The following is a 16,837-nucleotide window of genomic DNA, read 5'->3' as shown; positions in this document are numbered from 1 at the left end:
AATAATGTTTTGAAAATTATAATTCTCGAGCTTCACTCCGTTGTCCAAATGCAAAACCAAGTTACGTAATATATTTTTAAAGTACATATATCTTTATGGGTCCTTAGTATTATAAATGTATACCTATTGCTATTGTATTTGCCGTTTCGTTGTTTCAGCAAAAACCGTGAACTCAGTAAAAAAGCTAGTTATCTCCTTTTTCGTAATTAGGTGTATTTAATGGTCTGCATCTTCAAATTTGCATCGTCTATATAAATACGTGTATTTAAATATATATTTATTTAAAAAATCTCATAAGAGAAGATACAATGTTCGTACTGAAATTGGTGCTTGTTGCGTGCGCAGTATTGGTAAAATGTGACGCAGCCTTCGGTAAGCTCAATGATTTCCAACACTATATTAATTGTCTCTATAGAACGATAGCCTGTGACAGCCAGACGAATTTTGCGTACTTTCACAGCGTAATGTCTTACGGTATTTTGTTGTGGGGCAAGGCTGCTGATATAAATTCCATATTTGTACTTCAGAAAAGAGCAGTTCGTGCAATATATAAATTAAAATCACGTGAGTCCTTTCGTCAAAAGTTTAAAGAAATAGGTATACTAACAGTAGCCTGTCAATATATATATAGCAGCATAATCTATGTAAGACAAAATATTAATTCGTACAAACGAAAAGGAGTTCTAAACCCACGTCTTACTAGACACGGGCATACGTTAGTTATTTCTGCATATCGTCTCCAAAGAGTAAAAAAATCTTTTGTAGGTTTGGGTGTACTCTTCTATAACAAGATTCCCAAGACTGTGATGGACCTGCCAATGCATAACTTTAAGCAATGTGTTAAAAAATATTTGCTTAGTCGAAGTTACTACACCATCGATGAGTTCCTTAATGACAAAGTTGCTTGGAGGCCGTTGGATCAGCTTCCACCTTCACACAGGAAGTAAAACTATGAGAAATTGTAATGTTGTCATAAATTGTAATTATAATATTATTGTATGATTTTTTTTTTAAAAAAGAGCAACTGTTGAGTTTCTTGCCGGTTTCTTCTCAGCAGAATCTGCCTTCCAAACCGGTGGTAGAATCTTTACAAATAGTTAACTGACGTATCAAAAGTGCTTGTATACTGAGCCTAATTGAAATAAATGAATTTTTGATTTTGATATTTGATTTTTTGAATCTTTTTCGACTTTTTACGTCCTTAGATCTCATTAGTAGACCACGTTTTTGTGTATATGTCACCGTTAAATTATAAACTTTTTTATTTCTTATTCTTTACACGTTTAGCCCTTGACTACAATCTCACCTGGTGGTAAGTGATGATGCAGTCTAAGATGAAAGCGGGCTAACTTGTCAGGAGGAGGATGAAAATCCACATCTCTTTCGGTTCTACATGGCATCGTACCGAAACGCTAAATCGCTTGGCGGTTCATCTTTGCTTAGGGTGGTAACTAGCCACGACTGAAGCCTCCCACCAGCCAGATCTGGACCAATTAAAAAAATCTCAATCGGCCCAGCCGGGGATCGAACCCAGGACCTCCGTTTTATATCTGTCTCGCGAGATTGTAAACTGTCGATAGACTGTGAACTGAACATACTGCTTACAATTTAACATTGTATTTATTCGGTAGATTGTAATCTATCGATATGTTGTTTCAGTGGACACACTAACAAAATGTAGTATTCAAAATGACGAATGCCTTAGTAACTTTTACGAAAGCAGTCTACGAAAAATCGGCTCAGTGGGCATCCCGGAAATAAATATGCCTCCCATTGATCCCTACAAAATTACGAACGTAACAGTAAAAGTATTGGACGTGGTCACAGTAACGATGACCGATGGAGTTCTTAGGGGACTCAGTAAATGTAAATCATTAAAGTACCAGTAAGTTATTAACCTTATTATTATTAACTATCACATCTGATGGTAAGCGAAAGATGCGGCCTACAGTGGAACGCGCTTGTCAAAAATATAGGTACCTATTCACTTTTAACCTTAAGACTGTTAAATTCTTGACTTGTTACTTGCTCATTTTTGAAATTGTACACGAGATCCCTAATTTCACCGCTGTCGCTGTTGTATGTATTTATGGTCTATCCATATAACTAGCTATCCTATTGTACTTCGTACTCAATTGTCCTGTCATAATTATGTCTATCCACTTCTGTCTGAAATAACTAGAACCCGTTTAATACGATTTTGCAGGGACCCAACTAAAAACGTGTCTTAGGCGGGAAAGCGTAATAAACGGGATAGGGATGAAAGGGGGGATCATCGATAGTGAAAAATAAAACGTAATGTAAACATAAATAGTTTAAAAAATTGTGTATTTAGTGTGTAGACTACCTTATTACGTTACTTCTACTATTTTGGTTTGACAAAAAGATTTTGATTCATTAGCAATTAAGAAATTTTCAATGTAATTTAACTTTTGCAGTGCATTTTCAAAATATTCAATTTAGCATGGTATCATGCACAGTCAAGGGCGTTTGCAGTCAGGGTCTTCAAGTTCTTTAAGATACCATGTATTACTCTTGTCCTGCAACCTTGTTTAAGGACCTTTATGGTGTTCTGATCTATTTGCTTGTCGCACTTGGAATTACACGCATGTGGCATATAGGCGTATCAAGCGGGATGACGGATCGTATTAGGCGTTAAGAAATGTATGAAACATGTCTAAAGTTGTAGGGACTGGTGTAAAATAACGTCGAGAGAGAATGAGAGACGAGAAATCGTTTTAAGCGTGATCGTGTTAAGCGGGTTCTACTGTATATGTATTGGTTACGTTCTCTCTTATATCGCATACAGAGAGCCTTAAGTACCTAGGTTCGTAAGTCAGAATATCCTCTTTTGATCTAATTTTAGTGGTAGCAAAAAAAGGTATACTTATTGTTTTAGTATGGATTTGAAAAAACGAACTGTCGTACAGGAATTTGTTTGCAACTTATCAATAATAGGCAACATCGTCATCGAAGGCTCGAGTCCAGCAGTCCAAGGAATCTTTGGTGCTCCATCAATTGACGGCGTGGGCACGGGAAAAGTTAAACTTGGTAATGTTACCTTAACCGTATATAATAATTGTGCCCCACAACCTCACACACAACCTAGTCCCTGGATCTTTTGAAGCGATTTTGAAAATTCTTTTGACAGTGGAAGTAACATTTTTAGTGATTAATCTATTCTAATATTATAAAGCTGAAGAGTTTGTTTGTTTGTTTGTTTGATTGAACGCGCTAATCTCAGGAACTACTGATCCGATTTGAAAATTTCTTTCAGTGTTAGATAGCCCATTTATCGAGGAAGGCTATAGGCTATATTTTATCTCCGTATTCCTACGAACGGGAACAACGCGGGTGAAACCGCGCGGCGTCTACTAGTATGTAATATATTATACCGTGTATTTCCACAGACACACAAACTTAATGACCTGACTTGATATTTTAAGTTTGTTTAAGTTGATTATAATCAAAACATTTTATGTGTACAATATTAAAATAGGTAATAATTTACTGATATGTCATATTTTTATTTTCAGAAAAGTTATTTTTCCGCTTTGATTTTCCACTCATCCCTTTCAAGAAAGAGGACGGTGAAGTTTATTTTAAGATTTTGAACAAAAATATTAAATACAAGTATGATGTTAAAAAAGTCATTTTTGAAGCTGAGAAGTTAATGGTTGGATCAGAGGATATCAGTAAGTTTCTATGCGTCTGTACTGTCTATTATTTCAAGTTTTTTCAAACTTATTTGTTAGATTTAAATTAAGCTTACTCAACATTTGACCTGATTCGAAATTGTAACTATTTTAGTTGAACTTACAAAATTTTCTCCTTTACAGGTAAAGTTGTTATTCCTTATTTAAATAATAATTATGAAATAATGCTACAGATCATCGGCCCTGAGTTCTTTAAGAAAGGCAAGGACATCTTTGTGGATGTTTACAATATGTTCATAGGGCGCATATCTACGAAAAATTACCTCAGCGAGAATCTATCTTATCTTGTAGACTAAAACGTATTTTATTAAATATCTGTAATTTTATGTTTGTGGTAAATAAATAGTGTTTATTAAATGTTTCTTTTTGTCCTTTCATACTTCACCAATGTGTTTTCTTTACAAGAACAAAAATGTATGGAGATCGTGATATACACGAGTAGTTAGACGACGTCTAGTGTTATGGAATGAATTTAATACTTGTTTGTTATGCTAGCCAGTAGAAAAAAATAATACGCGTGTATTAAATGCAGATCAAGCGAAGGAGTCTACTGGTTGTAGTAACCTTTGGCCGCACACTTAATTGTACAGCGGCCTTCGGCCGGGAGTTTGTGATTTGTGAGAGTATTCAACCATGGTTTTGACTGGGAATATTACCCAAGCACATAAAACGCGCGGCCTTCGGTCTCGCACTCAATTGTGCACCGGCCTTCGGCCGGGGGCTTATGATCGAGCCTCAGACCGTGACTTCGGCTGGCATTTTACCCAAGCACATAAAATGCCTCCGGCCTTCGTTCGCGCACTCAATTGTATACCGGCCTTCCACCGGCATGTACTAACTGACGCCGCGCGATTTCCCCCGCGTGGTACGGGGATAATATGTAACCTGTAGCCTTTATCGATAAATGGGCTATCTAACACTAAAATAATTTTTCAATTCGGACCAGTAGTTCCTGAGATTAGCGCGTTTAATCAAACAAACAAACAAACTCTTCAGCTTTATAATATTAGTATAGATTATAATTTACCGAAAATAATGAGAATTCTGTTGTAATCGTGCATTAGGTACTTGCCCATATCTTGATTATGCAACCGTCACTAAAACTGTAATTAAACCAGTCTAAAACCGATACTATTAGGGTTCCGAACGTACGTAGTACAAAAACGGAACCCTTATAATATCACTCGTGCACATTTTAAAGTCTGTCTGTTTTCTCCGAATGTACTGAACCAATCCAGTTGAAATTTGGTACACAAATCAATTCTTGTAGCTCAAATACAGGGATGTATCGTAAATAGGTAAAATTTAAATATGGGGAGCACTTATTGGAGGTAAGATGGAGAGTTGAAAAAAGAGTAGCTTTTTACTTGAAGAAGATGGAGAGTTGAAAAAAAAGTAGCTTTTTACTTATAGGTTCAGATAAATATTTAACAAAACAAATAAGCCTGAAAATTATATAATTAGGTACAATTTCAGGTTAGTTTAAAAAACATGATAGATTAACATCGTTCGGAACCCTCGTGACGCGAGTTCCACTCGCACTTGTCCGGTTTTATTGAATATGCATTCATCAAATATTTGCCCTGCGATGTATGAAAAATGTTTTTTTTTGTGGATGCTTGCGCTCGACTTGTTGTAAAGCGGTCTAAGTTGGAAATCGCTTTAGTCGGCCTTCTTTGCCACTGCTTTGATGTGATGACAACGAGAACACTGTAAAAACTGAGGACGAAAAAGAAAACTGTAAAAAATATTTTTGTAAATTATATAATTAAAACCTTGTTCAGTTGTCTAAATCGCTACGCAACATATTTTTAGAGTATTTCTTTTCGGTTTCACTTATGAGTGTTTAAATTAAAATACCTGCTGCTATAAGTATAACTATAGGTGCATTTTTGTTGTTTCAGCAAAAACCATGGAACTCAGTAAAAAAGTCAGTTATCTTTGCAATTAGTTATATTTTATGGTCTGCATCTTCAAATTTGCACCGTCTGTATAAATATGGGTGCATCGGAATAGATTTACATTCATTCAATTGTTATCATACAAGATACAATGTTTATATTGAAACTAGTGTTTGTTGCGTGCGCAGTATTAATAAAATGTGAAACAGCGTTCGGTAAGCTCATTAAAGATTTTGAACAGTTTCATTAATTGTCTCTACCCTCACTTATTTTGCTTGCGTGATTTACGGAATTGTTGTTCTTAAATAATTTATCCACAGAAAGATATTTTCAGAACTAGCTGACGCTGCGCGGTTTCATCCGCGTGGTTGCCGTTCCCGTAAGAATACGAGAATAATATATAGCCTATAGACTTCCTCGATAAATGGGCTATCTAACACTGAAAGAATTTTTCAAATCGGACCAGTAGTTACTGAGATTAGCGCGTTCAATCAAACAAACAAACTCTTCAGCTTTATAATATTAGTATAGATTTGAAAAATCTATCATATTTTAATGAGTATTTCTTGTATATAATTATTCTCCCCGTGAAGTCACTAACGTCACTAAGTCCCAAAAATGTCATTTTGATTTATAAATGACATAGGATACACCATTTTATTCTCTAAATACCTGTACAACCGTCGTTTTTGTAGCTGCCATAGTTTTTGTATTATGAAATGTGCAAAGTACGTACCCTTTAGAACCTAGTGCGTAATGGGAGAATTAACTAAAGTTAGTTAATTCTCCCATTACGCACTAACACTTAACGAAAATTTTAATTACTCAATGCAACACATGAAAACGAAAACAAACTAAATCGACTATTTTATATTTTATCGTTAAAAAAGTTTTATTGCATTAATATAGTTTTATTAGTAGTTTAATATTATTTAAAAGGTTATACAGGTAAAACATACCACAATTAATTAACTGACTGCTAAGTCAGTGATTCTAAAGAGAAAAATCATTAATACATATATTTTTGCTTTCCTCTGTTATTAAACATTTTTCTTTTTATATTGCTAATATAAAATGATAAAGTATCTTTAAATTAGGCTATGTACATAAGGATAATTAAAAGTTATGAATTTTAAAATTTTCATAAATTTAAACGTTCGTATTTCAAAACAGTGATTTTCGAGTTAATGACTTTTCGCTCTACAGGGATATTTATGTGTATAATTTTAGATCTCGGAATCGTGTGAGACAATTTTGATAACTTTTTGTATAATTGAGTTTTTGCTTGTTGAATTTAATTACATATTATGGGGTTTTCAGTTTTAACACATGTACGAATATATACCATCTTATAATACACAGACAGGCTGTCAGCCTGCAATATCCATACATACTAGTACTTACCTCATTTTATATAGCCTCTATAGCCTCAATAGCTCAACGATAAGAGAGCCGTGATAGCCCAGTGGGAGAGCCGTGATAGACCAGTGGATATGACCTCGAACTCCGATTCCGGAGAGTGTGGGTTCGAATCCTGTCCGGGGCATGCACCTCCAACTTTTCAGTTGTGTGAATTTTAAGAAATTAAATATCACGTGTCTCAAACGGTGAAGGCAAACATCGTGAGGAAACCTGCATACCAGAGAATTTTCTTAATTCTCTGCGTTTGTGAAGTCTGCCAATCCGCAATGGGCCAGCGTGGTTGACTATTGGCCAAACCCCTCTCATTCTGAGAGGAGACTCCGGCTCAGCAGTGAGCCGAAAGCGGCCGGACTCATCACCCAGGGATGGTGGTTCTATCCCCGCCCAAATGGCCTATTGTCGTAATAGTCTTTTCCGACTATTTGGAGGGAAAAGGGAAAAGGACTACAGTTAAAATTAAATTTTTTGAAAACATCGGACAATCAAGAACTTAGCAGAAATTGTTTTCATCATACACACTACTGCTAACTACTAACCATGTCGATCACGTTATATTTAGATATTTTTTATCTAATAAAAACACTTTATAAATATAACTATTACATTTCAATAGTTTTAGATTTTCACTGACTCTGTGTGCATTTGCTTGCACGCGGAAATCACCAAGAAACAAAGTGACAACCAACTGACAACAAGAGGCGCGTCCGCCTAACCAAATGCGGCAATTTTCGGAAAGAAGTCTTGGGACATTTTATTTGGCGCAATCAGCGCCTTTTTAAGGATATTTTTGTTTTCGTTTTTGTCTTAAAATACGTCTTTTGTTTCAGTGGACACACTATCAAAATGTAGTATTAAAGACGACGAATGCATTGGTGAATTGTTCGAAAGCAGTCTACGAAAAATCGGTTCAGTGGGTATCCCGGAATTAAATATGCCTCCCATTGATCCCTACAAAGTTACGAACATGACAATAAAGGTTTTGGAAGCGATCAAACTAACCATGACCGATGGAGTTGTTAAGGGTATCAGTAAATGCCAAATTAAAAAATACCAGTAAGTAACTAACTTTTTTACTAACGCCCATTTATTATCACTAACTACCCATTAGACTCACTGTTGAGCACGCTGAGCCAATGCGAATTGGCGGAATTCACACACGTAGAGAATTAAGAAAATTCTCAGGTGTGCAGGTTTCCTCACGATGTTTTTCCTTCACCATATAGGACACGTGAGAGTCGGTGCCAAGCCGTATATTTATTTATATATTATATATTAGGGTATATTTTCAACAACAACAAAGTCAACAAGGAGCCTTCATTGTTTCGCTATGTCAGTCTGTTTATCTGTGGTTTAGCTCAGAGACTATTACTATCTACTACGGCGCGACGGCCGCGTGGTGTAGTGGGTAGTGACCCTGCTTTCTGCATCCACGGCCGTGGGTTCGATTCCCACAACTGGAAAATATTCGTGTGATGAACATGGGTTTTTTCCAGTGTCTGTGTGTATTAATACATTATATAAGTATTTATATGTAGTATATAAATGTATATGAATATTATAATATCAACTATCTTAGTACCCATAACACAAGCTGCTCTGTTGGGGGTAGATAGTGACGTGTATTGTTTAAGTATATTTATTTATTTATTTATTTATTTACTAGAAAGCTGTAATGTCGTAAAAATGTCGACTATGTGAAATAAAATCTTGAAAAATAACACATAACTTGATTTTACTCTTTTATCTCATAGTGTGGGGTAATTGTTGGTTGGTTAAAATATGAACACTATTTTTCTATGTAGGAATTCGTTTATGAAATACTAGCGGACGCCCGCGACTTCGTCCGCGTGGAATTCAGTTTTTCACAAATACCACAGGAACCATGGATTTTTTAGGATGCAAGTAGCCTATGTGTTAATCATGAGTGAAAACTATTTCCATTCCAAATTTCAGCCAAAACGCTTAAATTTTTAATATTAGTGTGATTGATGTTTAAATTGCTTACTTTTGAAGAAAGTTACTTTTTTCTCCCTTACTAACTGCGCTAGAGAGTTAGTTCGTCAAAAATCATATTATGTGAGATGAAAATTACTAAAGCTTTGGTCGTCTTAGTTTATAAATATGGTGTAAAATAATGACTATTCATAAAAACTTTATGCGTTCTTTGCATGAGATAAAAGGTATCCTCCATTAGTCTAGTTTTAGAGTTAAGGTCGTAGCTCATTAGGGACCCGAGCCGCACCGCCTCGGCGCTAGGCGTCCACTTGTCTCCGACAGGTGGACCACGGGTGGACGCTGCGTTGTCCAGCATTGAACCTCGCGTGGTCAACGAATTTCCGAGACTCGACAGGTAGATCACGGGTGGACGCCGCGTTGTCAACGCGCGGTTCACGCGAGGCAAGCATGTCAACATCGAGTGGTCCACTCGCGGCCGGCGCGTGGACACCCCCGGCGAGGCGGTCCGGTGATGGTACGTAGTTGATGTAGTGAGCGCATGCCCATACAAATCCATACAAAGAATACTAACCAATCGAGGCGAGGCGGTGCGGGTCCGGTCCCGGGTGGGTCTAATGACCTACGACCTTTAAAGTAAACGTATGCTTATTGTTTTAGTGTTGATTTAGATAAACAAACTGGTGTACAGGAAATTCTTTGCGACTTAATAATAAAAGGCAACATCGTCGTCGAGGGCACGAGTCCACTACTTCAAGGAGTCTTTGGAACTCCTTCAATTGACAGCGCGGGCAAGGGAAAAGTTAAACTTGGTAATTATAGCTTAGCTTACATAAATAAAATATATTTCTATTACAAGAAAGGGCGGTCTGAAGTTTCAAAATCAAAATCAAAAATTTTTGAAAAAATCAAAAGTTTTTTGAAGAAACACGCTTAGGTACCTACATGAAGTCAGCTGTCTTGGCACCCATAACACACTACGATTACTTTGGATCTAGAGAGTGATGTGTGTACATAAGGGTCGTATGTATTTATTAATTATTACATTATTTATTAATTATTATATTGGCATGAGCAAAACCCTGTCTAAAAAAAAGTTTGATCCAAATGAGAGATCATATCGTTTTATTGACGTGACAACGTCTTATAATTCGATGGGGCATGCACACTCGGAAAAAGATGACGTCATGCATCGTTCCCTCGCTCTAGGGTTGCCAACTTTTTTACAAGAAATAAAATAATCTCGCTCTAGGGTTGCCAACTTTTTTCACTAGAAATAAAATATATTCTTGTCTATGAAGATTATTAAACAGTATTTTAGAAAAACGAAAAGTATTTTATTTATTTATTTTTAATTAAATTTTAAATACGTTAATTATTTTTTTTTTAAATGGAACCATTCCATCAGTATTTTCTAACGTTGTCACGTTCTACTATCGTCAGTAAACCGTCTTTACAGACAACCGATTTCTTAATAATAAAAATATTCAACCGACTTCCAACTCAAATATTAACCTAAACTAAAAAGCAAAAAATAACATCTTACCTATGTGCTACCTTCTGATCACTTTGAAGGCGGTGCCAATCCAGTGATGTTTTAATTCAAGCCATATAAATTACATTTTTTTTTTTTTTTTTTTTTTTTTTCTGTCTGAGTAGGTGCCGATAGCTCCCTGCGGAACCACTACGGCGTCACCGGGGGGGTTGGGCGAGCGCAGAAGCATCGCCTGATGTGACCCGAAGGCTGAAAGAAAGATAGAGGACGGAACGGCTCTCTAAGGGCGTCTCCTATGAGACTCGGACCTCGGCTTAGAAGGCCATTCTGGAGGAGGTAACCGTGACCTGAGTGAATCAGTCCGGACGCCCCCAAGATCGTGAGTTAGAAAACCCACGTCCGGGTGACGTTAGATATCGGGGACCTCGTCTTCGCCGGCGAAGACGCTGTGTAGCTTGTGATTGTGTTACCTGGGAAGCATTGTCGGTTGTTATGTCATCGTCTGGATCGTAAAGGACGTTCTTGGGACGCCTCTGCTTGCAGTTAGCGTTTAGGTTGGGAGTGTAATTGCAGGCCTCAACCACTAGTTGGTTGGGATGGATGGCAGCTCTGTCAAAATAGTTTTGAGAGAGCTGTTTCATGTACTTAGCTATTGTCGGTAATTCTAGATCTCTATGGAGGTCATTATTGCGTAAAAACCACGGCGCGCCCGTGATTTGACGCAGAAAACGATTCTGTAGGGTTTGAAGCGGCCTAAGGGTCGCTTTTGGACGGTGGGCAAAGACTACACTAGCGTAGGTTAAGATCGGACGGTATAAATTACACAATTTCTGTGGTTCTTTCAGAAACGGCTTTAATTAAAACATGTCACTGGATTGGCACCGCCTTCAAACTGATCAGAAGGTAGCACATAGGTAAGATGTTATTTTTTGCTTTTTAGTTTAGGTTAATATTTGAGTTGGAAGTCGGTTGAATTTTTTTATTAAAATTTTTATTTTTTAATTTTTAGTGTTAGCACACCTACTGAGTGTGAACAAAAATTAATGAGCAATTAGTTGAAACGTTATTTTCTTATGATAAGTATCTAAGTCCTACAATAGGGATGATGACAGTTTTTTAAATTGTATATAAATTAAGAGTATACTAATAGTAAAGCAATTTTGTAAAAGTAACAGGGTATCTGCGATCATTACTTTCGGAGCTACAGGGATTTAAAGAGTCAGATTTGCGGCGCTGCCGCGGATCCCTGAAAAACGCCCCATACAAAATGGCTCGAAAAAATGACGTCATAGGCATGTAATGATCGTTAGATTTGTATGCGCGTTCAAACAAAATTACTAATATCTTTGTTATTTGTGCGTTTATCTTTATAGTTCATATATTTAAAAATGTCACATTTAATGTAAGGAAGCTAAAACTGTATGAATTTTCATCTAATTACGATAAAAAAATTTTAGTAGTTTTTGAAATTTTATAATCTCATTTATTTTGCAAATATCCAGACAATCTTTGCTTTTTATGTATAAATTAGTTAACATTGACCCTATTTACCCGAATGTATCATAAAAATCAATATATTCAAACCTAGTCATCATCCCCATTCCAATTTTAAAAATACTACCTTAACTCATATACAAAATTTCACTCCCCCTTCACGTAATATGAATATTCAGAAAAACGTGAAAGGTGGCTGTCCTCCGTCTTCATCGGCAGACCCTCTGTGCAGTCACAATCCATATGGGTGAAAAGTTCTCATCAATATAAAATTTATCAAGTCCAAACACAAGGTAGCTACTGTGAACCGTCGAGGAGTTCCCTTAACTCTCCTTCATCTTCATCACCAGACCCCTAATACAGTCACAATCTATCCAGGTGGAAAGTTCTCATCAATACAAAATTATCAAGTCAAAACACAAGGTAGCTACTGTGAACCGTCGAGGAGTTCCCTTAACTCTCCTTCATCTCCATAATCAGACCCCTAATACAGTCACAACCCATCTAGGTGGAAAGTTCTCATAAATACAAATTTATCAAGTCCAAACACAAGGTAGCTACTGTGAACCGTTGAGTAGTTCTCTTAACTCTCCTTCGTCTTCATCATCAGACCCTTAATACAGTAACAACCCATCTAGGTGGAAAGTTCTCATCAATACAAATAAATCAAGCCCAAACAAAAGGTACCTGCTGTAAATCGTTAACGAGTTCCATCGTCTGTGTATCGGCTCCATCATCAGACCAACTCCAGACCTTCATAAAATTGTAGTGGTTTAAAATACCTTATGGAAACACTAACAAACGCACTAGCCGTCTTTACGATTTTCTAAAGTTTCCCTCGATTTCTCCAGGATGCCATCATCAGATCCTAACATGAAAAAAATGGGACCACCCTGGAATCAAACCCTTCAAAACAAAAAAAAAATTTTCAAAATCGGTCCACAAATGACGGAATTATCGCTGGACATACATAAAAAAAAAAAAAAAAACATACATACAGCCGAACGTAGAACCTCCTCCTTTTTGGAAGTCGGTTAAAAAGAGATACGTCATGTCAAATTCATACGTATATTATGAATTTTAAAGTGCGTTTGTTTATTTGTATCATCAATGGACGATGTTAGTTACATTAACATTGAGTTACCTAGCCGTTTATGACCGTATTCATACGAGAACGGGAACCTTCTACTGGTTTGATATATTTATCTGCGAGATTATGTAGATTTTAATAGCAATGATGCCTAGTTGTTTAATTAGCTTCTGCTCACTGATGCTTGCAATAAATTTGTATTTTTTTTACGTATTTTTACCTCCGATCACAAAAATAAAACAAAGTTTATTATTTGTTCCAGACTTAATTAAATCTACGCGTTATTATTTGTATAATAACGTCTCAATGAAATTATGACAATTAGCCGATTTTGTCCGCCTCAGTTTTAACGCACTTATGACATTATTATCGCCCCAACCAGATTTTTGGAAAGTTTATTTAAATTAATTTCACCAAGTTTAATATAATCAAAACATTTTTATTCTCACTGAAATGGTTATATTTTATAGATATAATGTATTTCATTTCCAGATAAGTTATTCTTGCGCTTTGACTTTCCACTTATCCCTTTCAAGAAAGATGACGGCGAAATTTATTTCAAGATTTTGAGCAAAAAGATTAAATACAAGTACGATGTTGAAAAAGCCACTTTTGGTGCTGAGAAAATAATGGTTGGAAAAGAGGATATGAGTAAGTTTCTATCCACCCTACTGCACCAGTTTCAGATTGAAGCAGGCGTTACTTTGCGGAAGTTAATCATGATTATACAATGATTTATTTATTTTGCTATTTATTTTAAATAAGTTTGTAAAATGGTGGTAAACAAAAAAGAAAATAAACCTTGGCTGAGTTTGTTGTGGGACCAAGGCGCGTTTGGAACCCTCGTAACTTTAATTTTAAGTTTTCGACTATTATTTTATTAATTTAAATTATGACCTTTCAAAAGTGCTTGTAAACTAAGCCTAATTGAAATAAATGAATTTTGAATTTTGGATTGAACCAAAATACTCTCAAATTCGAATTGAAACAAAATAGTCTCAAAGTCAAAAGACTCAACATCTCCTGAGGATGCTCCGGTTTCGGGGTGAAACGTACGTAGAGACTATTTTGTCGGACCTGGGTGACGTTGTCGCATGGGTTCGTCGGCTTTTCGCGAATGATAGCAAAATAAATAAACCATTATATATACACCAGATTCGTTAGTCTATTGGTAAGCTTGTCCGACTATAGCTTGGCAAATTCGTCCGAAACACTCCCGATAGTCCGCGCGGGCCGGGAGGCGTGTAACGATGAATGAAAAACCCACGACTGACGCTTCCCCGCACGCACGATTTTACACCCGCGCAGTCTTTCCCCCCGTCGCCCGCATATCATGGGAGTGTCATCAATGAACTTGCCAAGCTATAGGGGTTCTATTAATTGACCTTTTTTCAAACTAAATAAGTTTACTAAAAGTGTACTAAAAGTTTACTAAAATTTACAAACTAAAAGTAAGATTTAAATATAGTAGGTATATTAGTATAAATTTTATATGGATGGTATATTAAATGCTCAACATTTGACCTAATCCGAGATAACTTACTTTTTTAGATTTAATAAAGCTGTATATGACTTTTTATTATTATAAAATTTTCAGTTGCACTTAAAAAAATATCTTTTACAGGTAAAGCTATCGTTCCTTATTTTAATAATAATTATAAAGCCATATTGGAGATTATCGGCGATTCAATCTTTGATGCAGCTAAGGAAATATTTGCTGATATTTTGAAAAAATTCTTCGAGTTCATCCCGTCGAAAAATTACATTGCCGATGATCTATCTTATCTTGTAAAGTAATACATACTAGTACATAATATATGTGTAATTTGATGTTTGTGATTAATAAATAAATAAAAAATAAAATAAAAAATAAAAATAAAAATAAAAAAGCCTTTTATTTCCAGTACAAACATACATATACAATTTTGTGAGAATTACCTACTTTTAAAAATTAATATGTAACTAATCTATGGTATTTATTTAAAAAAACTATATTTTGCTGGAACCCCCTTCAGGTAAAGGCCTCCTCCAAAGATTTCCATTTTTCCCGGTCTATAGCGATTTGAATGTGATTTTGAATGAGATTGTGATTTGATTAATAAATAGTGTTAATTAAATGTTTCCTTGTTACCTTTCACACTTCACCAACGTGTTTCCTTTATTAAAATAAAAATGTATTGAACAAACATAAATAAATGATTTATTAAACAAAGAAACATTTTTCATATAAATACAGGTTCAAACCACAGATATAAGAAGTAACTAGATTTATAAAGTGCCAATTCTTTGTATTGAAACCAGCGTACCCAGGGGCGTGGCCTAAATGGCTGTTTAATATTTAGTGAAAAATGAAATATGTCACCCTTACTTTACAGTTGAATATTATTTTTTCTTTTTGTCACAGAACAAAACAAGATGAGATGAGATGTTCCGCACACCTGGGTGTACGCACCTCCTTGCTACTTTTATTGCTAAATGCGTCAGTTCTGTGGTTGAAACGGCAGTTGTGCTAAAATCTATAAAAGATTTACATGAAGTATACGAGTAGCTAAACTGCAAGAGGCAATGAATACGATAGTTATTTGTGTATGTGTGCTACGAGTGCGTGGTATAATTAATACATATCATTTATTTATTTATTTGATTTGGAAGTGTTTGTATTACTTACACAACTACACTACAAAAACTAAATTACTGATCTATCTAAGTTTAGCAATTATTAAAAAAAAACACAGCATGCAAACTAATAAGGAACATATTTATTAACGAATAAAGCATAGGTATTAAATAAAAAAAGGACGAAATAACATGAAGATATTTAAGCACAAGAAATATATGTGGAGCTTCCGAAATCTATCCATGTTTTGAGGCCACATAATATCTCCTTTAGTACTGAGTTTATTGAGGGTCTAAGAACAGAGAATCGGTACCAATAACTGTTCTACGCGGCGGAGGATATAAAGGATAGTTTCTGTGAAAAAAAAGGTATCTACGTTGTTCTAATGGATGTAGTTCTAAACTTCTTTACGGGTTTTTCAAAACTTGAAGGGTTAGGTTGGGACTCGCTTTCTAAGAGGTTCTTGAGTAAACAGTCGAACCACACGACATTGAGATTAAAGGTGTAGGATTTGTAGAGAAGAGAGAACTTAAGACTAGGGTTGACGCAGAACATTATTATTTGCTATAATAATGATGTAGTAGTCGTGAGGAGAGTGTTAGGTGAGGGCGTGAAAGTTAAAAGCTTGGCACTCCATAAGATTTGGTATCTTTTTTACAGTGTAACCTTTTTTACATTGTTGAGGACTCTGCGCTTGGAACTGTAAACGAATATATATTATACCTACGACACACAGTCCAGTTAGGTAGGTCCAATTTCGAGAAAAAGGTGAACCGCCGAAACCAGCTCGGCTGTAAGTACGTTAAAAATTCGTCCGTACCTGAAGACAAAAGCGTTTTCGAACAGTGTGTGTCGCTAGTGATGACCTACGGATCCGAGACTTGGTTGCTAATTAATGGGCCTTATTAGAAGGCTCAAAGTCAGCGGGCGATCCACAGACTAACCAAAGTCACTGACATAGTTCAGCTAAGATAGCTGAACTATGTCAGTGAATTTGGTTTGTCTGACATAGTGAATGTAGATTCGCAAAGCTGAAATGACAATGGGTCAGGCCACATAGTTCGAAGAGTCGATGGATATTGGGGTCTCAAGGTGCTGGAATGGCGACACCGCACCGGAAAGCGCAGTGTTGGTCTACCCCCCATTATG

At 36.0% G+C, this 16,837-nt stretch overlaps 2 protein-coding genes across 2 annotated transcripts; both read left to right on the top strand.

Annotated features, from left to right (window-relative positions):
- The first annotated feature begins 256 nt into the window (after positions 1–256).
- On the top strand, positions 257–4,100 carry LOC128198677 (uncharacterized). Its single transcript, XM_052885100.1, has 5 exons — positions 257–372; positions 1,660–1,885; positions 2,900–3,051; positions 3,537–3,695; positions 3,840–4,100. The coding sequence occupies exons 1-5, from the start codon at positions 309–311 to the stop codon at positions 4,010–4,012; spliced, it is 774 nt and encodes a 257-aa protein (XP_052741060.1). The 5' UTR covers positions 257–308; the 3' UTR covers positions 4,013–4,100.
- A 1,573-nt stretch (positions 4,101–5,673) lies between these two features.
- Positions 5,674–14,900, top strand: LOC112043064 (uncharacterized). The gene is made up of 5 exons (XM_024078328.2): positions 5,674–5,832; positions 7,867–8,092; positions 9,653–9,804; positions 13,564–13,722; positions 14,696–14,900. The coding sequence occupies exons 1-5, from the start codon at positions 5,769–5,771 to the stop codon at positions 14,866–14,868; spliced, it is 774 nt and encodes a 257-aa protein (XP_023934096.2). The 5' UTR covers positions 5,674–5,768; the 3' UTR covers positions 14,869–14,900.
- The last annotated feature ends 1,937 nt before the right edge of the window (positions 14,901–16,837 follow it).

This window comes from Bicyclus anynana, chromosome 13 (genome assembly GCF_947172395.1).
Source record: "Bicyclus anynana chromosome 13, ilBicAnyn1.1, whole genome shotgun sequence".
Classification (NCBI taxonomy): domain Eukaryota; kingdom Metazoa; phylum Arthropoda; class Insecta; order Lepidoptera; family Nymphalidae; genus Bicyclus; species Bicyclus anynana.
This window is presented reverse-complemented; position numbering and strand designations above follow the sequence as displayed.

Coding starts and splice junctions, on each gene's coding strand:
- LOC112043064 (XM_024078328.2), top strand. CDS start 5,769: ATGTTTATATTGAAACTAGTGTTTGTTGCGTGCGCAGTATTAATAAAA. Junction 8,093..9,652: donor TGCCAAATTAAAAAATACCA/GTAAGTAACTAA, acceptor TTATTGTTTTAG/TGTTGATTTAGATAAACAAA. Junction 9,805..13,563: donor CAAGGGAAAAGTTAAACTTG/GTAATTATAGCT, acceptor TTTCATTTCCAG/ATAAGTTATTCTTGCGCTTT.
- LOC128198677 (XM_052885100.1), top strand. CDS start 309: ATGTTCGTACTGAAATTGGTGCTTGTTGCGTGCGCAGTATTGGTAAAA. Junction 3,052..3,536: donor CACGGGAAAAGTTAAACTTG/GTAATGTTACCT, acceptor TTTTATTTTCAG/AAAAGTTATTTTTCCGCTTT. Junction 3,696..3,839: donor GGTTGGATCAGAGGATATCA/GTAAGTTTCTAT, acceptor TCTCCTTTACAG/GTAAAGTTGTTATTCCTTAT.